The following is a 25,279-nucleotide window of genomic DNA, read 5'->3' as shown; positions in this document are numbered from 1 at the left end:
TTGAATTTAGCTTTGTTCTCCCGTTGAGCAGTTGAATAATACAGAGCTAGGTCATCTCCATCATATGTGTGTCTCTATTTTTTCTTTCTCTTTCCTTTCACCTCTTCTTTAATTGCAATAGTGGATTATGGGAGACAACTGACAGCTCTGACCAATTGGTCTAGGAATTAGACCATAACTTCTGAGTGCACTTAGAACAATTTTCTCATCCCTTAACACATGAACCACTTTTGTCAGACAATCTCTAAATATTAGAGTAAGTGTTACTTTACATGACCCACATATTTTAGCAGGAGTGTTAACTAGAAGATTTTGTTCTACTAAAAGTAGTGGCACAGTTATTCCCATAAAAACTTGTCACTTTTTTTCTTTTAAGCCACATCCAATGAAACATTACAAGTATTCTTGAAAGGGTATTTACATTATTTGTGTGATATGTAGGTCAATAACAGCATATAATTGCTTTTAGGAGATTGTAGCCATGCTCTGCTTCTTTAGTTGAGAACAGTAACTCGAAAGGAGCCACCTAATAATGCTGCTGAAGGCATTGTTGTCTCTGGGCCAGGCAGAAACTTTTGCGAGAGCAAGGAGAGTACCTCTGAGCATTCCCTTCCTTTTGCAGACCACTGTGCAAGCCACATTGTAGCAGGTTGCTTCCTAGCTCAATGGTAAGAAAATAACCCTTCTTTCCTCAGGCACTTGGAATAGAAGGAAAAAAGGATTATACCTGCATGGAGACACAAGGTTGCAGTGATCTAGGGGTATCAGATCCCTACATGAATAATGTCAAAATGGCCACAAATAGGTTCTTGGAAAGTTCAGCTGTGCAAGTATGGAATTTATATTCTGGTATTTGTTAGGTGGTACTGATTTGATAAGGACTGCTAGTGATGGCAGCAGTGACACAAGGAGGAAGGGGGAATTTATTCCCTAAACAAGGATTGTATTGGGCCTGAAGGAACCTAGTTTCTGATCAGTGGATTGGAGGCTGTGTAACTCTCTTAGCTGGAAATAAGACTTTACCTGGAGTGCATAAACCCCTCACTCTACTTCTTCCATGGACTGTTTTTACATGTATAGTACTTGGTATTGTTATTATTTTGTAAGGGCATATCGAGAACAATGTGCGGTTGGTGTAGATCATTTCATCTTAAATTGTATGAGTAGTTTGACGATAGCAGTTTGATAAAACCCAGAAGAATTTCCCTTCTTGTTGTTATGCCAGTAGACTCAGAGTCTGGGTGTGCACAATACTTACTGCTTACTTACTGCTTCGTGCTTATTATTACTCTAATTCATTACTCCCCTATCTAGGGGAGACAGTTTGAAAGCAGTATTATCCCATTTCTTTAGAGAAATGAGGGTGGGTGTGTGTGTACTAACTTTTATTAAAATAAAAAAAAAATAAAGGAAGGAAACATCATTAAATGTAGTTCACAAATTCTCAGGCAGGTTTGCAGACCAGCTGAGTTTTGTTCAAGTGTCTTTTCACTTAATTTTAGCTGGTGAGTGAGCCAGGAGAAATTTCCAGTTCTTAAACAAACAATTTAAAGTTACTTTTGAGGGGGATGAAAAGTGAGTTGAAAGGAGGTAATTCAACTCTGGGTGAAATGGAAATCACAGTAACATGCCTGAGAAACCACTTTTTTCCCCTTCTGTCCTCATTTCTGTATTTTTAGAGTAAAATTAGACTGGATTAAGTTTGGGGGCCTCTTATATTTCCTTATCCTTAAAATTGATTACATTCTAGTCACTGAAAAATATAGCAATACTGTCAACCTTTCTTCTCAGGGTGAGGTGGATGTCAACCAGCTGGTGTAGACAGGCATTTTACCAAAACCAAATCTATTACAGAACAGCAGCCTCCAGTCTGTTTTTCTGTTAAAAACAAGAAAAGCTGTTTAGCTGTTTGATTCTGGATATAAAGGTATATACCTACAGGGCACAGAGCACTGCCAGCACAGAGAAGTATGCTTTCAACTGCCTTGATTCCTTCGATATGGACTCCAGTGGGTGAGACATTTTCAAGATGGGTCTGAAGTCTGTTCGTAAGTTTTATGAGCTCTTTTCTCGTATTGACAGCTGAGCCCGAGCAGCACCCTGCATATTTGAATGCTGATCAAATTCAGCTTCAGTTCTGTGTAAGTATTCAGATTGCCCCTATCACCAGAATATCTGAGGAAATCATTACACCTGTTCATTGGACAGGGTGCTGAAGGGTCCTTTGCCCAAGTTAATACAGGAAAATCAGAGCTAATCTGTCAATACAGTCATGTTAATACAGTTACACAGGTAATACTGGTGTGAGAGAGCCAAGACTGGAATCCAAGTGTTCTACTGTGCTGGTCAGAAGAACATCCTTTTTATTCTTCTTTGAATTATCTGAACCTTCTGAATCAAATTGCTGGGTTGGGTGTATTCTTCTTGGTATATTAGCAGTTAGTTTGCCCTGGTAATTGATATCAGCTGGAAGAAAAATTCCAACATTTCTGGGTCTCAAAGCAGTAGTTTCAAGCCAGTTCTAGAAATCATCAGGTTTTGAATAGTTGATGGTGTTCTGCATAACTTGTTCAGTCATGCCTTGACATCACAGCTTGCTGCCGCTGCAAGTTTTCTTTCTAATTCATTGTAGTAGTGACTGTAACTTAGCTTGTTAAAGAGCTGCTACCCTTAAGGAATTGAAGTGCCTGTTCTCCCATCAGGGCACTCGGGGTTAACATGTGGAACTTCAATTAGTGTTAATGGCAGCTCCACAGCCACAGCCTGGCTCCTGTAACATGTTAACACCTTTACTGTTACTGACAGCAAGCACAATGTTGCAACATAGCTGTTTGTCTGAAAATGCGCTGTCAGTATGGCACTAATGGGGACCCTGCAGTTTCTCTACAGCATATAAAAATATGACAAAACTCCACTGTGTCTGCAGCATTCTTTTTCTATGTAAGTGGTCATCAAATAAACTACTGGAGCATTTACACTCCTGATGAGTAAAGCTGCTTGATTTTGGGTGAGTGGACAAACAATAGTAAATTTGCTGGAAATTTTGATTTCCGCTGTTCTGAGGCTATCTGTGAATTCAGCAAATTGAATCTGAATAACTTCAGATGGTGACAGTGAATAACTGGGGACTTCAATACAAGGCTTCTGGTGGTGGAGTCCTTTTCTGCAGTAGACAAATGGCTAGAGGATTATGTTCTGTATTACAGCTTTTAACGTGACATTTGGGAAAAAGCAGCTTTTCTAGCATTTTCTAATATTTTATTGTCTATTTGTACACTGAGTCATGTCGTGAAAACAGGGCCCTTCTTTGGGGGTTTGTCCAGTAACTCAAAGGCATGAGAGAACAAATTTGTGTGAAATAGAAGTTAAAGGCTACCTAAGGGCATTTCTGATGCAATATTTGCAGGTTTATTAGTTTGGGGCATGATATTTGTGCATATGATAGTTTTGTCACTGCTTTTACAAGTGAAATAAAACCTTGATAGATAGTATATTCAGATAAGATGCTGCTTATACCACAGCATCCCATCAACCTGTTTCTCTACCAATCCCGGTGTCAGTTAAGCCCCACCTTGCTGAGGGGTAACGTCACTGAACAGTATGTGGAAATCCTAGCCCGTCTTCATGGCAATATAAACAGGCTTCCTTCTTGCAATAAAGCAGGTTTTATTTTTATTGTGGTATATCACTGTTGTCCCATGCAATGTTCACTGAACAGCACAGTTCCTGTGGGGTGGTCTAACCAGGAAGAGGAATGCAGGAGAAGGGCAGAAAGGGCTGGGCATCCATCTGGACTGGCCAGTACCTTGCACTGAGTACTGAGCTGTTTCAGACCTGCCCACAGCCCATTGCTGTAAGGGAAAGATTACAAGGGCATGTGCTGAGGACAGCTTCACACAATCTCCCTGCACCGTGCGACTCTCTTGTGTGAGGGTGCAGTGTGGCCCTCACTGTCTTTCTGGTTAAGATCTTGGGATATGTTTTATATAGACACTAAAAGTTTACAGAATGTGTTGTGTTTAGTGATTCCAGCCCCTTTTCCTGAGTGGCAATTACTCAGGTGTTCATGAATGCAGAAAGGCAAGTTTTGACCCAGCTTAGATGTGTTAGAAGCAAAGTCACTCTTTACATGGGAAACAAAAATTACATATCCTGGCACAATCTGAAAGCTAAATGATGTGCAGAAGACAATTGTTTCTGCAGCCTAATGCCTTCACTGTCAGCGTTGTTAAAGAGAAATTTCAGCGTGAGTCAGGAAACACATTAGCCATGGCCTGCTGAATGCTAGAATATATGAGATTAGATATCTAATTTCATAGCTTCTTTCATTTTACTAAATTGAAAGCCTAATTGAAATTATTGCATGAGATGGCACTGTTGAATGTCTAGTTTTTCTTTATATGTATCATTCCTTGAACAGCAGTGTATTATCTTTGACCTTTTAAAATGGCATCTATATTTTTGTTAATCTTCAAAACCTGTGGGGCTGAAAAATACTCATGCAGCATTTTACACCTTAGTTTTAATAAATGTTTTGACAAAAATGAAAAAAAAAGAAAGTAATAAATCATACCTAGTAACAAAAATATTTAAAATTATTTTTATGCCAAGTACCAAAATGGTCTTTTGGGACCAATGTTCCTGAAATAGCATTGTGTTTAAATGTATAGCTGGGGAGGTGCTATCAGTCTGCTTGCTTTCAAAATGTTAGGTATTGTTTCGCTTTATAACTACTTTTGAAATTTCCTCACCATTGGGATGTCTGTCAAGGCTTTGGTCTGTTTGGTGGGGTTTTTTTGTTTGTTTTGGGGCCTTTAAAGTGTTAATGGAATTATTAAAATATCTACACATAAAGCCAGACTCTGCCATGCCTTCAAGATACGCAGTGTGAAAAAGGAAGCTCCCTGGCACAAAGATCCTTTTCCTGTGCACTGGGAATGTCCCCGGAGGGTAGGGTATAGAATAGTTAGTGCGCTGTGCATTTATCCTTCATCTTACTGCTCCCTGGTTCCTTGTACAGACTACACAGTGAAGGGGATGTTGTAGGTATGACATGAAATGCTTTTAGAGTAACCCCTGTGATTCTGGTCATTAGAAACAGGAAAGGATAATCACTGCGAAGCATGAAAGCACAAGGTCATTTCTGTGCTGTCCTGGCTCTGCCTTCAACCCTTCCTTTTCTCAGAGCTCATCTCTGGTGTGATAATGCCTCTGACTAGTACTTCTAGAGCCAGAAGTGTAGAGTTGGTTATAGAAAAGTTATGTATGGGTCAGAAATGAAACTGGTGGTGCGAGTAGGGATTTACTATGGCTAGATAACAGCCTGAGGTTTTCACTTTTTTCAAAGAGTAAGATGATTCTTCTGCCCCGTTGTTCTGCCTCTTTTAGCACGCTATTGGCTCTCCACATTTGTAGCGCCTATATGTAAACCGGGGAGGAAATTGCAAGCTTGAGACTTCGACGCTTTGATTAGAGGCTTAAGCCCCTGAAAGTGTCAGCAGACAGCAGCTGTTTTAAAATAAAGGGGACAGGAACAAACTTGTTTGGGGTGTGGGGATGAGGAGAAACAAATGCATATTCACGTGTCCCTTCTGCTTCATTTTGTCAACTGGCAGTTTTCTTCAAGTGCCTTTAGGTCAGTCCTTTAGGACATTCATGCCTAATCTCCAACAGCTTCAAACCTTGGCCACTCATATATCAAATGCCTGCACTACACTATCAGCCTAAAGCTACTAAAGTACAAAGGAGCCTTGACAAGGGCCTGACTTAAATGGCTGTTTAATTCCCTGTGAGTTTCATGGTAGCTTTTTCTCAGGCTTGAAAAATCTCACTAGTGTTTCACAACTAACGTTTTTTCTCTGTCTTTGAAAATATCTCACTCATGTTTCACAAGAATCTTAATAGTTTTGTTTAATATCACAGAATAGTCCAACTCATGGTGGCATAATGTATTACGTATTCCTGTTACCTAATTTAGAAGCAGAATAGAACTGGATTTTGTGGAGAATAAGTGTCTATATCTGTGATGTAAAAGTGACTGTATACGTAAGAGAGAGAAAAGCCCCTTCTTAATGGAAGACTGTTATAGAGAATTGAAATGTATCTACTGTTGCAATTGTAAGCAGCTTTTATCTCAACTCTTCTGTAACTTTTGACTAAAGAATTGGTTCATTGGAAAAATGCCAGATTGTGTATAAAGGCAGAAAAATTTGCATCTACTAAGTTTGAATACTCTATGAAAATTGTCCCCTGAATTTCTGATATGAATTACTGGGATTTATGTAATGTTTCTAATTTGACTACCACATTAGCTATTGAATTAAACTTTTAAGCACTTTTTATTCATTTACATAGTAAAGGACTTATAGAACAACCTAGCTTCAGGCTTTTTCAGATCTTCTCTTGGATGCCATTTTAACATGCTCTGCCACCCTGGAAGTGCAATGCAGTTGTGCAGATGAGGGTTACCCCCCAAAAGATGCATATTTCTTGACTTGTGAAACTGAGGCATACTTCTATAAAAGGTGTTACTCAGTTAGCTATCACCCCTAGTTGTTTTTTAATAAAGCCAAGTCATTTCTTTATCATATTCCTTAAAATAAATCAATTATGTCTGTGTTTTTCTCCATAAATTGAAGAAATAGACACCAGGAGCTGTCTTTACATCCTTTTTTTTAATTTTGGGCAAAAAATTGACGTTTGTAAGTAATCATCATTTTTTGATTAACTTATGAAATTTATTTATGACTCCTCCAATTGTGAAGAATATATATGCTGTTAGATGTACCCAAAGTTGGGATCATTAATGTTATTCACACCTGAAAGTCTTACATTTTTTAAATGTACTTTTCAGCCAGTGGTACTAGAGTATGAAAAATGGGCAAGCAAGCTGTATTAAAAAATTAGAGCTATCTGTTCTTCCAAACTCTTCCATTTTTGGAACTGACCCGTCTAATTTTTTCTTCATTATCTGTCTTCTGTGTGAGACCAGAAGCACAAATGTCAAAATCATTTAAGATAAGCATTTCTTGTGATAATTGTAGGTATTTCTTCATAGAGAAGAAGAAAACATTGACAATCTTGCTGGAAAGACTGTGTTCTTAAAGTTATATGCCAGTTTTCCAGAATCAAGTCTCAGTTCTGTTTTCAGTTTAGTTTGTTACATGTGTATTTTTACCTTCCTCAGCAGAATTATTCATATAGTAATTAAAATTAATCCACTCTAACAGATTAAATAAGGTATACTAGGGCCCAATTATGAAGTACTTATTCAAACTGAGGTTTTTTTAATTTTTGTTTATCATTATGTACCCAATATAAGACAGTAGGTGAAATGCTGTTAATATACTTCATCATGTCCTCCTTAACCTCATCTTTTGTTTTCTTTGCCTTTAGGGTGAACCAGGTTTGCCTGGTGTAGCAGGAGAGAAGGGAACAGCAGGGCTTAAGGTTAGTATTGAAAAAGGATTAAAAACAGAAGCACATAGTAAGTGAGTGCCTACAGATGACAGTCATGCTTTCTCACTCGTGTTCATATCCTGACTGGCTTTTAATGATCTGCTCATTCCAATGATCAGTGCTGTAAGAGGCTTTACACGCTTCACCATAAAGAAGCATATTCTTCTGCTGTGCATGTATCATTCCAGTCAGCGGCACTGACGCATATGCATCCACTGCCAAGTGAATGCAGTATGCTTGCAAGTGTTTGGGAATTTGGGGACCTTTTTAAAAGGCTTTGTTTATACTCCTTACAATGCATTTCAGGCTTCTTTTCAAGAGCTACTGTGGTCAATTCTTTGACGAATGTCAGGGTTAAGTCTTGAGGGCTGATCCTGCTATTGTGGAAGTTAACAACAAACCTCGTTAGGAGCATGTCTGGGCCTGTATTTGTTACAGCAAAATGTCTCCACCTTTATTTTATTTTTAAATAGATTGTTCTGCTGTTTTAATATTGAACGGGTGAAATAGAATATGCAAAAAGGCTTATGATGACTTCGTTTAAAAGAAATTTTGCCGCATCCGAGATGACGTGATCTGTGGGCCTCAGAACAGATAATACTGAATTCTAATGCCATCAGCTGCGAGTGTGCGTCTTTGGTGCACATTTACTTCCCAGCTGATTCTGGGGATCACGCTGCTGCTGACAGACAAGTGGGGCAGACTCTTTGCATCTACTGACTGGCTGCTTGTCCGTCAGGAATGAAAGCAAACCATTTGGGAGCATAACCTTTTCTTACTTTGTATACAGAAGAAGCCAAATTATGGCAATTGATGCGTAATTCATATTCACAAGTGTATTCTTTGGGTTGCCTGGTGACCACCAGCCATCAGGAGGGGCAGAGATGAGCCAGTGGCCAGAACTGCAGAGATGAGTTGTCAGGGTCAGACTTGGGGTGCAAAAGTGCATTTGCCATTGAACCAGTTACAATTTTAAAAAATCGTGCTGTAAACCATGTTTGTTTACAGAGAATGTTAGGAGCACTGAAGGCTCTTTGCTCTGAATCAGTTTAAGAATTAGTTCAAGATGCATAAGGCCTTTTGTTTCTCCTTCTTCTAAACCATTAACAGAATCATAAGACTTTCCCCTCACATTTGGCCTTCTGATTTTTTCCTTCACACATTCCCAAAATAAGCAGAACTGAACCGAGGAGTCACCTCTGTCCTGGTAGCTCGCTTCACAAAGACATACGTCTATTTGTCAGGGTTTAATTTAGAATAAAATAGGACATCCCCACCCCCACCCCCCTTCCCTGGAGAAAGGTAGGCCTTACATACAAATCATTAATCTTTTTAAATTGCGTTGAAGATGTATTGTTTATTGGGTTGTTCTATTACATTTACTAATTTTATTGTTTATTGAGGATTTTATTGTTGGGTTTTAGCATGTGAGAGTGTCAGATTTCCACTTGGAGTCATTGCCTGACATGGCTTCCGTAATGTTAGGGGATCATCCGTAGTATTAAACAATTCCAACTGCTCTCCTGCATCTTGCATTAAATAAATTATCTGATGTTTCCTGGCTTTTGCATATTACTACAGTATTTGTGAATTTTGCACGTTAGTAACTTAAGACTTCTTTGCTCTAATTATGTTGATCAGGGTGACCCTGGAGAGAGAGGAGAAAAGGTGAGATGTATTTCACTTCCTTTGTTTTTGTCCTGTTTTGGAGAATTGTAAGTGCACTGATTCTGAGTTTAAAAAACAAAACAGCTACTGCCTGGAACTCTGGAGCCATTGTGCAGCCTTTATTAGTGTCAAATAAAATACTAATACAAGTTATTTCACAGGCTTCAGTGAGATTATGCATGGAGAACACTGGACATGCTTTAAAGGCTGCACAGTTGAGCAGCTGTGCAACTAATCACAACTACAATTAGTACCAGATAAAGATGAGCCTGCCTAAATGAAAAACCCACCCGTTTCTCATAACTTGGTTTTGGTGCTCTGTTATCTGTGGGGAGTAGTTTATTGTACAAGCAATTAGGTGACAGTGATAACCTAGAGTCTAGATGATATGTAGGTAACCAGTTCTTAGCATATTAAAGCTAAGTCCTTCACTCTGGTCTGGGTCACTTTAAGTAAGGGCGAGAGAGAGAGGTATTGGCAGTAGAGACACTATAACAATTGTGCTCTAAAGTCCATAGTCATGCTAGCATGAGACGAGAAGTCGGAACAAGCTGCACGCTGCTAAACGTGGGTGTAATTCTGACCTATTAGGGAAGAGCTTTCAGTGGGAGCACCCATGTGAGAATAAATACTTGAGGTGAGGCCAGCTTCTGAATCTGCAGAAGGGCAGTTTGAGGAATGATGTAATCCTCAGTTTGAGTAGGAATCTGTACACAGACTTACCTTCTGCAAGTGCACTGAGCCATGTTTTTAGAAAGTAAGTTGTTTGTATGTGGGTGCAGTTTGCTGTTGAGAAATGCTCTCCCATGTCTTTGCAGCTGCAATTGAATTTCACGTCCAAATTTGTGTACATCCACATAATAGTATCTGTGAGCATGCTTTGCAAAGGCAATTCATTCTGCATATTCAAAATCACATCATGAAAATAATCCAGGAGAGGCTTGAAGGTGTATACAGCCCATGTGAGACTAGGTAATTAGGAATCTTTTTTCACCAAATAATCACATCAGTTAAAATTTATATTTATTGAAGAACTTTACTAATCCTTTATTTGTTTATTTTGGACCACGAAGTAATAACTGTAACTTCTAACATTTTATTTATTGTATTTCACCATGAACATCCTTTTTCTCTCCTCAAAAGCTATAATCATAAATGTCCTCAGTATGCAGAATCATGTCTAATGGACTTGGAAAGACATTCCTGACAGTTACCATTGTGTGTTTTCGTGTTTCATCAGGCTCTTAATTAAAGTGTTGCTAGATCGTTAGATAGTTACCATTGTATTAGTGACTGTGATATACAAAATGGTCTCTGTTATAAGTCCTCTGAAAGAATTTTACATTAGGTTTTCAGAGCAATATGAGAGATACTGAATAAATACTGTTGTTTCAATACTGCTACTGGTATATGACCAAGACCTACTCGAATGTTTTTTAGCCTGTTTAGAGTCAATATTTTTGGCATTTTAAATATCTCTCGCACCTTCCAGGAACCTGAAGTCCCACAGAAGTTTTTGGCCCAGATTCCCATATATGTCAAAGACTTTTTTTGGTGTAGTCTGGTGTTTTGAAATAGCTGAATTAATATAAATGGAAATTGGGCGTTTTTATAGATAAAACTTGGAAATGCTTCTTTAAAAAGTTGTTTCTAAAATAATAAATACCTACCAAGCAGTGAAAAAGACCAATGTTCAGATAACACTTTTTTAATAATAAATAATACTTAGAATTTATTTATAGGTAATGGTCGTTTTGGTGGTTCCTTGGAGGGGTGGAATTCAGTGAAGTTTTCCTGGTTTGTGAATAATTCATGGGGAAATACTTGAAATTTAAAGGGCATATATCATAAATCACACACAAATTCTAATAAAAAGTATTGGAGTTTGGTAACTGTCACCTGACTTTGATCAGATGCATTTAGGTGAATGCGTTGTGTTGAAATAATATGTGTTAGTAATTTAAAATGCTGGATCATCATGAAATCATTCCTTCATCACTAAACCATGATGAACTGGGGAAGTGTGTAGACCAACAGGAAGATAGTTATTGGGTAGTTTATGTTTTTTGAGGACCTATGAAATGGTTTATCATTATAGGAAAGATTGTAAAAAGGCAACAGATATAACAGCTATATAAATCATCCTTCCTGACCATGTCATAGGGAGATTGACTACCAGATTAGTACAGTTAGCTTGCTAATCGTGTTTGAATGCTGACTTATCTCTGAATGCTGTGTGCTTACATAAAATCATTTAAAAATAATATGTATTTTAATTATAGGGTGATGCTGGAGAACATGGACCCAAGGGTGACACAGGAGAAAAGGTAGACTACTAATTAGTAGAGAAGAAAGCATGTGTTTTAGGCATATTTACAGTCTAACAAGCTAATGAAAAAAATAATTTGATCAAAAGGAAAATGCATTTTAAACAGTTTCTTTTAAAGAAGTTGTATAGTTTGGCCTGAGTTCATCTATGTGAACAACAGAAAAAATGTCACTCTTCTGTCTAATAAAGCATAAAGTTCCTAACTTTACACAGCAGCAGCTTCAGTCCAGGATACATCAGCATAGCTCTAATCAGCACTCCTCTTTGTGAAACGCATGTTGTACAGCAGCCTGGGGCACAACCTGCCAGACTGTTTGTGCTGTGTCTGGGCAGTTTTGTTCTTTTCTGATATACCCTAGCTATAAAAATTTCCTGTTCTGTGTTGCTCTTTAAGGGAGGGACCGAAAATATGGTATAGCTGTAGCTCACTTCCTCACAAATTGCCAGCTGGACAGCTGATAGTTGAAGATTAAAAAATAAGTTTTAAATGTTTTTGCCAAATTATATCAGCAGTTGCCTCGCTGAATGTCTTGTTAGCTCATTCTAGTGAAGTACCACCATGCAGAGGTCACTAAGGAGTAGACATTGCAAAAAATTTATTTTGTTTTATGTGAGGCTTATTCTGTGTTGTGGAGAAGAAACAAAGATCAAAAATGAGCTTGTGTTTTTTAATGTGCTTTACTTCACATAAGTCTTAAACTTTATTTTAGCAAAGTCAGAGCAAAACCTGTGTTGTACAGGAAGACAGGATCACTCATAATGGTCTTTACTGACCATATAATTTTATGTATTTTTTATGTATATTTTTGTGTAGAAGTTGTACATAGCTTATTACTATCAATTTGTGCTTACTATTCCTGTGCTTCTAATAAACTTTCAATTTAGTTACTCTACTTGGGCAGAAGCATAAATAATTTCTTCTTTACCCCCTATCATAACTGACTGACATCAGAGTAGTGTAGGGAAATTTTTGATGAATTAATCAAATTCTGTTTTGACTGGTAAGAAAGGCATGCAAATCTCTCTGGTGCTATCGTATGGAAACAGTAAAGCTATGAATTCAATAACACAAAGATATTATGGGTCATATTCTAAGATCAGCAATTAAGAATAGACATTAGATTTAAGAATAGTATGTTGTTTGATGCCCAGAGTTCATTTAAATAATGTCATCTGCAGTCATGCTTATTTACCCAGATAAAAGTCTTAAGAACTTTATTCAGTTACTTAAACAGTATGTGCAGATAAATGTCTTCTTGATCCATTTTTATGTGATTTAAGAATATAATCGCTAGGCATACATGAGATTGTTGTCAGACAGATAGTCCTTGAAGCAAGCGAATGGGAAGTTTATAATCTCTCTGGGAAGTCTAGTGAAGCTTCACTTGTTGCTTTTCTACTTTATCAGCTGTGATAGCGGGCATGCATCCACTAGAGTGCCCATCCTGCAATGTGGTCTGCAGTGCACACCTCTCCCCGCTTGGGCTCGTGTTTAAGGAAACAAAAAAATACTCTCCCTCTTTCTGTGGAAATGTTATATATATTATATATATATATGTATTTCTGTTATATATATTTCTGAGTGGGGCTTTAAACAGTTCAGCTGTCTATTTGGGATCAGCCTGTAGAAAGTGTAGGTCATCAGGAGACTTCTTATATTTCTGTATCTGAAGAAATGTCAATAAATTTGTTGAATTTCTGTAATACAGAAGTGTCCCATCTCTTGAAGGCTTCATGTAAATGTCAGAGGTGGGATGGAAATACATGCTGGTTTTGTGGAGTTCATTGCTTTAGCAGTGACAGGCTAGCATCCACTGCATGAATTTTCAGGACAGAGTAAGCAGAACTGTGACTTACTTGACTTTCATTATTTTTCTCCATTTTTTTCCTGCCTGCAAGACAATCTGCCAGGCAGAAGAAAAGATCCAGATCTTATAGAAGAGCTGCAGCGTAATGTTTCTGAAAGATAACTCTGCAAACAACACTTCAGTAGGGAGCTTAGGAGGATGCATTTTGACAGATAATTTAGGAGTGAGCATTAAGCTTGGTGTCATTACCCTGCATTTGTACTACTGAGCAAGGAATGTATTCTTTACTGTTCTTGATCAAGAGGGGAAGCTTTTGCTGTATGATATTTTGCATTATGAGGCAGGGATGAATTTGGCTAGTAATTGCTAATCATGTTGTTATGAGAAGAAATCAGAATGACTGTGTTACAGCTACGTTTAATATGCTTGCAAAGTAGCCTTGATTTTCCCCCTGTCCTTTTTCTTTCCTATATATTCTTTTCTGTATTGTGTCTGCAGTTTCCCTACTGGTGTCACAATCATCTTGACGAGGCAGTTAACTTACCTTGACTGTTGCACAATAACGTAGAGTTTTGAAGTAGCTCAGTAGTACTCCTGTATTCTCTGGAGGTTTTCTAATGGGGCAGGAGATTAACACAGAAAACTAGGTCCTTTTCTGTTGTCATAATAGAAGCAGACAGGTCTGAGTTCCAGCAGATTTCACAACCAGCTTTACTGATGCATCATACTTAGGTATATCTTCCATTATAGTTTTTTATTACTACACAACATGTGCCTTGTATTTGGGTAGCTCTGAAATGTCTAGAGCCTGTGATACTTTGTGTAAATTCACTAGAACAAGAGTATTGAGAGTTTTTGCCAACTAAACACCTGCAGAAGGGTGCAAAACTTATTAAGGCTCATTTGTTAAAGACTGTTTTTAAGAGATATATTGTTCAGAGATGAGGGAAGACTGGTGCCAGTTCAGTTATCTCAGGTGTTTAGCCACATCTCTATACAAACCCTCTCTGCTCAGGAAACAAGCCATGAAATTTATGTAAGAGAGACCATTCACAAAATCATAATGCCATACATATGTTTAAGATATTTCATCCATAGATCACAAAACTTAAAAACATTTCTTTAAAAGATAAAATAATGTTCCTGTGAGATAAATACTAAATTTTCATTTATATGGTGAGAGAGAGCTCAGGTGACAACAGTTTCATACTTGGTCTAGGAATGGGTTCTTATCTGTGCATTTAATGTAGCTTTGTTTTCTGACCTGCTGCACCCAGTGGCTCTCAGAAACATGGACTTGGGTACCTATTTTTGACCTGTGACTTAAAAAAGAAACTGTCTTTCCTGAGTTGTCCTACCTTGAAGACAGTGTCAGTGCCAGACTTGAGTTCTTTCTTCTGCTCTTCTGCTGTAGCCTTTGGCCCCTGCAAACTACCAAGTATCTTCCTTTTCTGTGCATGTTGTCCTGCTGAAGTTCTTCATTTCCAAACTGGCTGACTCATTAGAGCACCAAGAACATGCTGTACCATAATTTTTTCTTTAATTCCATATTAATTTTCATTCTTGCATGAAGATGGATTATAATTGTATGTATCTTATCTCGCCTATATCCGTTATTATCCTGTAAAATGTTTAACTTGTGAATGTCTCTTACCAGTTGCTTTGCCACTTTATAGCTATAAAAAGTCCTTGAGGGTCTGCAGTTGTACATGCTCTTAAGGGGTATCAGCAGTATCACTCATGCATGTCTATCAAAATGAGGCAGCTCAGGTTTCCAGACATGAATCAACCCTTCATAAAACTGCCTTTTGTTTTTTCTTCACACAAGAGAGAACTACAGTAACTGTGCAGAGGAAATCTATTCCTAGTCTTCAAAAAGCAATGTGCATATTATTTGGTATCATTTAATTTTATTAGACTACTATCAAAAAAACCCACCACCCCCAAACCAACTTTAAAACTATGGCATTAAAAAAAACTTTCAGCTTTGCTGAACCACCAGGAACTGGTAGTCACTGTATGTATTTTAATAAGAAGAATATTTAGCATTTATACTCTGCTTAAACATCATCAAAGTGTAGTGCAGAACTGGTTATTTTACTGCCTGTGTGAATCACTAGCATGCTGTTGAGGAGCTTGAAGTTGTTACTGTGTAGCAAGCTGTTAACTTCAACGAATAATCCAAATTTATTTTGAACAACTAATAGAGGAAGTTTTTCGAATATAGGCAGTCTAGCTATCTTCAGTGATGTGTAGTTTAACTAGCAAGCTTTTCATTAATTGGGTTTTTTTCCACTTTTGTTTGGCATCTCATTTAAGCAAAAAATGGAGCAAACTGAGAATACAGGATCTTGTGAAAATTGTACAAAAAGAGCTGAAAACTAAAAGCTTCCCTGGCTAAGTCATTTGCTGATCCTCTGAGCTCTTACCTATCACTGCCTATCAAATGCAGTCAGCCTGGCAAAACACAGGAGAATCTCTTTGAAAGCCAGGTATTTCCTCAGAACAGAGCTTTCCTGAATACATAAATTACTACACTTCTCTCATCCTGTAACATGCAACACTTAGCTGCATTTAACTATCAGTATAAAAATGCTGAAGAGCTGTGGAAAAGAGCTATGACCTGTCTTAATGGTAAACCCATAGGTCACTGGGTTTTTTTCAAGGCTAACCTCCATTAGCACAAAAAGCTTTGTCAGATGAGACGTGACACTTGCCATCTGTAGAATTTGGCTAAAAGGACCACTTATGCCTTTTGTAAATGTCAACACGTGATTTTTAATGTACGTCAGCATTTTGCGGTTGTCAAAGCAAGTCCCATCTTCTGGCTTTATGAAGTACGTGTATACAAAATCTGCAATTATTGTATCTAAATTATTAGCTGTAAAAATTCAAGTTAATTATTATGCTATTTGGATGAAGGAAACTAAATACCTCTGCATGTTCTTGAAAGCAAGACTGTTCCTTTTGTGAATCACACTGATTTAGTATCAATGGGTAAGTTCTTACATAGCATCACAGAATATACTTAAGCTTGCTATATAGTTATCTTGCTATGTAATTGTGCTATAATCTTGCATGTTTTGTTATGTCTGTTTCCTGAAAATCTTTGTATGTAATAAGTGTGATTATTTCTTGTGGATTTTTTTATCAGGGTGACCCTGGTTCTTCTGCTGCAGGAATTAAGGTAATTTAGTGTTTATAGCAGTTGTATGGGAAGAAGAGGGGTGGCTGTTCTGCATTATTTTGTAGTGCCCCAGACGTTTCAGGTACTGTTAATGTTATGGTTTTCTCCAACCCTATTTCTTCTTTTCAGATTTTGTCTGATGTCTTTCATCTCTTTTGTTTTAGGGTGAACCTGGTGAATCTGGACGGCCTGGACAAAAGGTATTAACTGGAAATGTTCAGATACTCTTTTCCTTGCTGTTGGATTTGCAATCAATCTTGTTAGACCCACGTTAGCAGTGGCACTTCCCTACTGTGTGCACTAGGATGAGTCCAAGGCAGAACAACTTAACAGCCCAAGGTCTATCCACATTTGGTTTATGATCATTTTGTATTTTAAAAAACATAAGAATGCTGATAATAATTAGCATGAAAAGCAAGATTAGAATAACCCATTTCCTCTTCTAGAGACAGAACACTTCTTGCATGGAAAGTCTGCTGTGTTGCAGCTGCTGAGACTAACAAAGAATGTATCTGCTCCTTGAGTGATCACAGGTTAACCTTGCATGTTTGACTGAATATTAACCTTCCAGTTATGATATGTTATTTCATCTCATTAAGAAGAAATAAATATTGACTCTTTTTTAGTAAAATTGCTCTCACATACACATAGACTGATAAGGGGGAGCAAAGTGGCAGAGGCATGCAAAGTGTTTGAAAGGACAGAGAGCAAGTAATTCTGCTCTGTTCTTCCTTCCTGGGGAAGAAATTCCCCTGGGTACTGCACAGCTGCAGCTGCTTTTGCAAATAAAGATCCAGCAGGAGTTGTAATGACTCTGGGCTCTATTGGTCCCTCTGAAGGTGGGGAATTTTCTCTTTGAATCCATATTACTTCAGAATAAATACTGTGCCTTCAGCTGCCTTTCAGGAGAGTAGCAGGCAGGCCCTCCTGGGACAGCCGGTGAGAGGGCAAGGAGAAGGCACAATGACAGAACCAGATTTCTGCTTTACAGTACTTGGTTTCCCTCTGGAGGTTTCAGCACCACTCTTGCCTCTTATAACATTGAAAATTACCTACTGCTGCCAGAGTAGAACAGAGTCCAGCTGAAGGTTGAACTAGCTGGTATTCCAGAACATAAATCCAAGAAGAACTAAAACATAGAGGGAATGTCAGTACAGCTATTTTCTAATACTCAAGGCCTTTTGGTAGCAAAAAAATATAAAATATGAAGTTGAGTGTTTTTGTTTGAGAAATTGTAATTGCAGTCAATTATAACAGTCTAAACAAAGACTATTATGATTGCAAATTCAGTTCTTCAGTACAGTGCAGTTTTAATTAGAAAAAGTAATCAAAATGGTTTAAAGCTATCTAATTATGGAATCATTAAGACAGTGTGTTTTGCACTGTATGCTCTGCTAGGATAATAAACTAGAATATGTACTTAAGAGCCCGTTGAGATTCATACCATCATTAGTTGGCTGCCGTGGAGGCAAAAACTAGCAGTGATTTATCAGCAGGCTCCTGGATCTCAGTTCCCACGCACTCAGGTTTGATCTCACTGATGTAATGTAGATCAGTGAGAGGGTACACAGATCAGAGTTTCTATATTCTCAGCTTGTTGTTTACACCAGAAGAGGCCTAACACATTCTTTCCACTTCACCCCACAAGTTCCCAGTATGCTACCTTTCTGTCCCCATATACTTCCAGCACTTGCTGCAAACCGCTCTCTGATTTCATTCTTGCCCTCCTCCCCTGCCCAGTTTCTCTCCGAAGCAAGGGTACTACGTATCCTCCTACGGGATGGATCAGGCTGTGTGTGACTGCCAGCAGCTCCTGTGATACATTCCCTTGGAGTGCCTCGTCCAGCCGGGTGTCCCACGTGTCTGCTGTTCTGCCCTCTGCTTCGGAGGGCCTCGTTCACCCCAGCCAGAGGTTGTGCGTGACCCTTTCCCACACAGAGGCGTGTCTCTGCCCTCTGCCTCACCTCAATCCTTTTCCTTCTATTTTGCCCCATTCCTATTTCCTTCCTATGTCTTCCTTCCTTCCTTCTATATTTCTTCTTCTTCCAGTTACTCTTTATCCATCTTCTAAAGACGGATAATAATCGAGCTGCCCACCTGAATATTATTTACATGAAATGAAATGTGACACTGTTTAAATGGTATGACAGGGCTGCGCATGCCCTATGTATTGCACAAGAGTTATAACAACCTGCCCTGCCCACTTTAGCATTACAAGCTGGAGTTAGTATACAGCCTCTTTTTCTTTAAAAATCATTCTTCTCATAAAATATACCCGTATCTTCTGTTTTAGGAAAGACCCAGAAAAGAAAATATTATGCATTCATCTACAATGTTAACTGTAATGAAGCATTAGTGATTTAATTGTGTTTTACACTCTAATGTGTCTTCGAGAAGCATTTTAATTGTTTTGCGTTACTTTGAATCTGAACTGGTTTTGGTGGATCCTGTCTGCTTGTTATGTGTGTGTCTATTGGGGTTAGTTCTGTCCCAAGACTAAACTGTGGCCCACTGCAGCCATACTAATAGATTTATCAGTTACAATTATTAAAATTTTATACTTAGAAGCGAAACTTAGGCCTTTCGCAATTAGATAAGAAAAAGTCATGGTAGCAGTGCCTGTTTCATTGGCACATGTGACCACTCTGGTAAGAAACTGAAAGACAGGCAAGAAACTGGAAGAGTAGGTTTTGGAGCTAGCATTTTGTCAGGAATAAGTGTAATGGAGGCTGTTGAAAGGACTGCACTTTTGCAAGAGTGACAGCCCACTTCCAGCTTTAGACTGTAATAGGTAACGCAGCAACAGATAGCAGAGTCTATTGAAAATTGTGTCCCAGCCTCCTCTTTCTTCTCCTTTTGTAGTTAATCTGTTCAGAGTGGATTATTCTTCTCTGTGGTTTTAGCCAGTGTGAGTAGTTAAAATTTTGGAGTGACTGAAATGGACAAAAAAGCTGTTATCAGATCCTTCTGTAACATGTAAAATTACTCCATTTGGTTTTTCAGTTTGTGGCAGAATTTAATTTTGTTATTAGCCCTTCAAGTATATTTAATACTGTTGCATCAGAACAGTATATGTGGGTACTGTAGTCTGAGGAACATCTATATTTATTATGTATACATATGTTTATGTTTGTATATATATGTATATGCGAGTGTATGAATGTATGTATGTGTGTGCATTTCTATATATATGTGTGTGTGCACGCGTGCAGACCCACACCCACACAATATTTTAATAGCGTAATCTGTATGGATCAGCCCAAACCACAGAGTTGGAATCTGGATTTCTCTTAAACTCAAGAGTGTATGAAATCTGGAATACAATTTAACTCATAATAAAGGTAAAAGCTGGCTTCAGAGTTCAGACCTGAGCTTTGAGAAAGTTCAGGGAATATTCAGATCCAAGGTTCTGGTTTGAATCCATCTCTGTATTAAAATAGAATCTCCAATCTTTAAAATAATGTTTTCCTCACATGTTATTCTTGTCTTTTCTTTTCTGTTCGTCATTTTTATTTCCCTAAATGATATCTTTCTATTTAGCTGGTATCTCGAAATGACTGTGTGTGAGAGCATTTTACTAGTCTTTCTTGTCTTAGAATCGTATCAGCTTTGTTTCAAAATGAATATATTCAGTTTTCAACTTCTGTTACAAATTTTCCTCTTGCAAATGCAGTAGTGTAGTATTTTTTTATTGCAATTTTAAATACGCAAGGCGTTTCTGAGTAAAGCAGTAGAAGGTTATATTCCCACAAGCTTTCATGACACCGTTCATAGATAAATGCCAAGCACTGAAATGATGCTGCAGATAGATTTAGAAAAATGATGGTCCAGTTGTAATTAGGCAGTCCTGCTTGAATAGTACAATCCAGACTAAGCTCTTTTGTATTGCTTTATAGCTAAATCGGTTGCACAGCACAATATCTAGTTCATAGTTGAAAATGGTACAGAATTCAACATCTGTCCTAAGTATGGAGCTTAAATGACAGTGTGTGAAATGAACCAGTGCTGCTTATTCTCTTCTCTTTCAGCAAAGGCTGATGATGAGAATTCATTTTTGGTTTTACTGACTTGACTTTTCAGCCTGGATTTCATCTTAGCTTCCTAGGTTTGCAGCAAATATTTAAGTTCTTAAACATACTACTAGGAAAGTCATGTTAAGCCACTGAGTTTGAAAATTTCAGTCCTGCTTGAACTGACTAGCAGTCATCTGTGCTCTTTTATCTTACTGCAGAATACACAGGGATGTTCACTGGATAGTGACCATAACTGAATAATGTCTGTAATGTTATGTAATTTTCCTGTATAGGGTGAACCAGGTCTTCCTGGGCTTCCTGGACTCCCTGGGATAAAGGTAAATAAACTGCAGTGTCTGTGTTGTCCTGGGGGGCACCACAAAGTGTGCTGGGGGACTTTTTGAATTTGGCTGAAATGGGCTTATTGTGCTTATGTTTATATTTCTGAGTCCTTGGTATTGACCTGGGGCATGTCACAGGAAGGTTTCACATTGAAAATTGGTCAGGTGTCTATGAAAAAATAAACAGTGTATCTTACATTAGAATGTGCAGTAGAACATCGCCTTGCCTAGGGAACAAAACCCTAGCACTTTAAAAAAAGTCTAATATAGTGCAGTTTTTTACTATTTTATTTAATGGAAGAAGCTTGTCATCAAAGTTTTACTTGGTTTGCACTTTGGTGAGTACTTTCTGGTAGCAATAGTTTACAGAATTTACCAAGCCTCTGGCCAGAGAACTATATTCATTGTTCACAGGCTGTAGAGAACTGGCTCTATCAGCAAAAATACTCTGTGCTCCCATTACACAGCAGTGATTTCCACTGACAAGTCAAAATATTTTAATAAGATTCTATTCAATATTAGCTACAGTGCCTGACCTAATACCTGGTTTAGTTACTGGCTTCCTGTTTGTCTGGAATCTTTAGGTAAGTTGATACAAAAGGCATGTGGTTGTTTTAGTTCTAGCATAAGTGGTTGCAATGGGAGTTGCAGCCACTTACACAGTTTGAGCCATAACTGTAAAATGCTGCACAAAATGTGCAGATTTACATATCCTGAATGAGTGCTGATTAGATTGGTTGCTTCTCCTTCATAGCAAAAATTATTCTTCGGAGAACAAAATCTCTTTGAAACATTTTCTTTGCACTTCAACATGGGCCTGTGCATACCCCAGGAAATAGTTTATATCACCTTTCATTAACAGGGGCATAAGCCAAAGGCAAAATGTTCATCGTTCTTGGTAGGACTCAAGATTTACCTCATGGAATGTAACAGTTGCAGTGGTTTTCTCAAAAGACTTGTGAATTGCCACAGTATTCAAGCATAATGTCCCTTTTGTGGTTGTAGTAAATTATGGGAAGAATTGAATATGCATATTAAATTTTGTGTGTTATAATATCTGAAAACACAACTCCCAGAGAGGTCTTTCATTTTCTGGGAGAAGAACCCTATATCAACTAGAGAAGATCATGGAGGAGCTGAATTCTTTATGGACTCAGACTGTGTTCATAAGCACCTTTCATAGCAATCCCTGGTCTGTTTACTTTGCTAGTGAGGAAAGAGGTAGCTCAGTTGGAGGGTTGTTGCTAGTCTGTGTGGATTCCATGTTCATGGAGAATGTCCCTGCATATCATCAACAAATAAATAAGAGTCTAAATCTGAGTCTATGATCTGGGAAAATTGTTGCTGTTAGCCTTTATTTGTTGGTGATGAGAACAGCTTGGAAGGGCAGCTGGGTAGGTTCACCTGAAAGGCAAAATGTGAAGTGAAAAATGGATGAAGTGTGGGAGTTTTGCCACAATGAAAATTTGTGCCAGAATTCAGTGAGATACAGTGGAAAAACTGCAGAGTTTTCTGCAGAATAAAGTGGAATAATGTGGCCCAGTAGTAAGCCTTTAGGAGAATGCTGGCTTCTACTGAAAATCTAGGGCAGAGTTAGAGTACTGGTGACTTGGTGAAGAAATTCCCTCTAGTGCAATTTTGCATTGAGGTGGCTAGATACTATGGTGTAAAGCAAGCATTCAGAACTCGGACAGGAGAGGGCAAAGCAGATCTGTGGTTACAACACACTTACAGGACAGTGTTTGACTCAAGGCATTTGTAAACTGCTTAACTAAGGAGTCCATATTAAAAGCCTCAGCCTAAAGGTGAGCCTGTGGCATGAGAAGTAGTAGCAGAAACAAGCTGAATGGCTGGACTTAGGAATATGAGCACTCATCAGCAACAAAAATGAAATAGCCTAGCCTCTTCTCTCACCCATCTCTTTTGACAAAGATTTATGTAGCATAAAGGCAAAGTCTTCCCATCAATTTCCAAGAGCAGTCCCAGTGGTATCTTACAGAGAAACAGATTTGCAGCAAAACTGATCCTGATTGAAAATTACTTTAAAATAACAGTGACCAGATGAAAGACTTGAGCATGGAGGAAATCCAGTTATTTGGACTTGCAATCTACTTGTGTTTTCCTGGTGTTATTACACAAAATCAAAAGGGACCTTATTTGCAGTGATGATTTCCTTTTTCATTTGTTATTGTTGTTTGTTGTTTGTTACATTTCTTCAGGGCTGTTGGGGTCAGTTCCCATCAGAACTTTATAAAACTCACTAAAATATTTCTTTGTTATTCTAATAGTGATATGCAGTGGTGGTATAATGCAACAGAAGTAATACAAACCTCATACAAACTCATTACAGCATGTAAGAAGTTTCCATGGTGTTTTTTTTTCCCTAACATTTAAATGCATTACAGAGTTCTCGTGTGTTCACATAACTGTATAGTAGCTCTCGACAAGGATTTTTTAGGCTATCCCCAGACTTTCAGAGACAGACATGTGGTGACTCAAGCTGAGCGCAAACAGAGGCATGCAGGACAAAGTGACAAGGTTCTTTGCAAGGCAGTAGCTGCTTTGCCTCCTTTCCAGTGCATAGCAACTAAATATTCTCATTTTGTTGGTATTATTTTTCTACAGTATTACTCTGTTAAGCTTCTGTTGTGTTATGCATGTACACACATGCAAACTCAGAAGTCTTCTGCAAAAATTTCTGTTGAGATCTCTGGCAGCTTAGAAGCCAGATTGCCACTTACTTAGTTTGCCACTACACTTTGTGATCTTTCTTCAGTCTTACATGGTTGAAATTATAGAATGTTCTCCAAATTTGTGTCTTCCTATAATGTTCTAGAAATTCAACACATTTTATTTGTTTTCAGGCCTTAGCCCTAAGTTATTGGCAAAACACATTTTCCAGGCAGTTTGGAATGGTTAGCCCTAGGTGGTAAGTGCATCTGAAATGCATTAATATCTGCAGATGATTGGACCTAGCTTAAACCTATGTTCCCCAGCCAAATAGTCAAGGAATAGGGACAATATATTTTCTGGAAATTAAATAAAGAAATAGCAAAAATTCATATCAATTCAATAGATAGTAACCCAAATGGCACAGGTGATTTTGTACGAATGAGCTAGCTGTCTGAGAAGCATGTCTGCAGAGCTTTCATGTTCTAAACAGCTTGGGAATTCTTAGATGTTGACAGACTGATACATACAGGCTTCTTGAAGACACATGAGAAGCAGAGCAAGAGAAGACTTCATGCTGCCTAATTTTCGAAGAGTTTTCATTGTTATCTCCTCATTCTTCCTTGTAAGACACAGGGATATTCTACTCACAGGAAGCTCTTGGATGTAGTTCTTCTAGTCTTAAATATCTCTCCTATGACTATCATGGGGTAAATGTAGGCCCTTTTCTTTAAATCTGTCAGTTGAACAACAAATTTGCTGTCTTCTGAATGAACCTGTCCATCGTTGCAGGCTGTATTACGAAATGTTGTATATAATGGTGCACTTCCAGAGCACTATTTACAGTAAGCCAGTCTATGAAAATGTAAATGCTGTGTCAGACAGTGGCCCATATCTTTCCAGTTGCATCTCATCCATCTTCTTGTGGATGTACAAGATTCCTAAGGCATCCAGTCCAGTTTTCTTGAAAGAGTAGCCAAACTACTTAAAGGATTAATAAATACTAATCACTGGGAAAGTTTCAGCTTCTTATAATGGCATTTTCAATTAATTATTAAATGTACCTTCCAGGGAGCCCATTAGAGCTTGGTTGAACGTGATATTGGGGTCTGAATGGACGGCAACCTCAGAAGGACACACAAGTATCGTGTTTGAATTCAGAGTATGCAGCAGGGTCATTATTAATTATTTTCCTAGTCTCGTTCACCATGTGCATGCAGATGTTTGGGGAGTTCTTGTTCTTTTTCATCCTATCCTTGTTATCAGTTGGTGCCACGGAGGAAACACAAGCGCAGTCAGTTATTTCCAAGACAGTGATGAAGCTGTCTATGACATGCTGGAGAAACTTTTCTCAACCACCTGTTGCTGTTTTGGAATGGTTGGAAATTTAATGAGCCCCTGAATGTGCTCCGCCGTGTCATTCAGGAAGTGAGTAAGGCACTTAAACACAGAATATTAACTCATCACTGTGATATCCCACAACTGACACCAAGTAGACTCATAATACTTTCTGTGAAACACAAACTTCATGCGTCTCTTTTATCTCATAACTTTTATGGTGCGATACATATAAAGCATCACTCACTTATTAAAATGGAAACCATTTATACCCTCATTCATTGTAATGTCAGACATCTCTAAAATATCAAAATCAAAAAAATCTCCAATCAGGAAATATAAAAATGTAGCATTTTTTGTGGCATTTAAGCACTGCAGTCCTTGACTCCATCACTGCAGAGGGGAGCCTTCAGCAGAACACAAGCTTCTTATTAGTAACAGCACTTTGCAGCTTCTGGCTTTTCTTC

At 38.2% G+C, this 25,279-nt stretch overlaps 1 protein-coding gene across 1 annotated transcript in view; it reads left to right on the top strand.

Moving 5' to 3' along the window:
- COL25A1 (collagen type XXV alpha 1 chain) overlaps positions 1-25,279 on the top strand; it is a 322,190-nt gene that overhangs the window by 250,279 nt on the left and 46,632 nt on the right. Inside the window, exons 15-20 of the mRNA XM_067297090.1 lie at positions 7,396-7,449; positions 9,100-9,126; positions 11,409-11,453; positions 16,418-16,450; positions 16,615-16,650; positions 20,757-20,801. Coding sequence (XP_067153191.1) covers positions 7,396-7,449; positions 9,100-9,126; positions 11,409-11,453; positions 16,418-16,450; positions 16,615-16,650; positions 20,757-20,801 — 240 coding nt within the window. The remainder of the gene's footprint in view (positions 1-7,395; positions 7,450-9,099; positions 9,127-11,408; positions 11,454-16,417; positions 16,451-16,614; positions 16,651-20,756; positions 20,802-25,279) is intronic.

This window comes from Apteryx mantelli, chromosome 5 (genome assembly GCF_036417845.1).
Source record: "Apteryx mantelli isolate bAptMan1 chromosome 5, bAptMan1.hap1, whole genome shotgun sequence".
Lineage (NCBI taxonomy): Eukaryota > Metazoa > Chordata > Aves > Apterygiformes > Apterygidae > Apteryx > Apteryx mantelli.
This window is presented reverse-complemented; position numbering and strand designations above follow the sequence as displayed.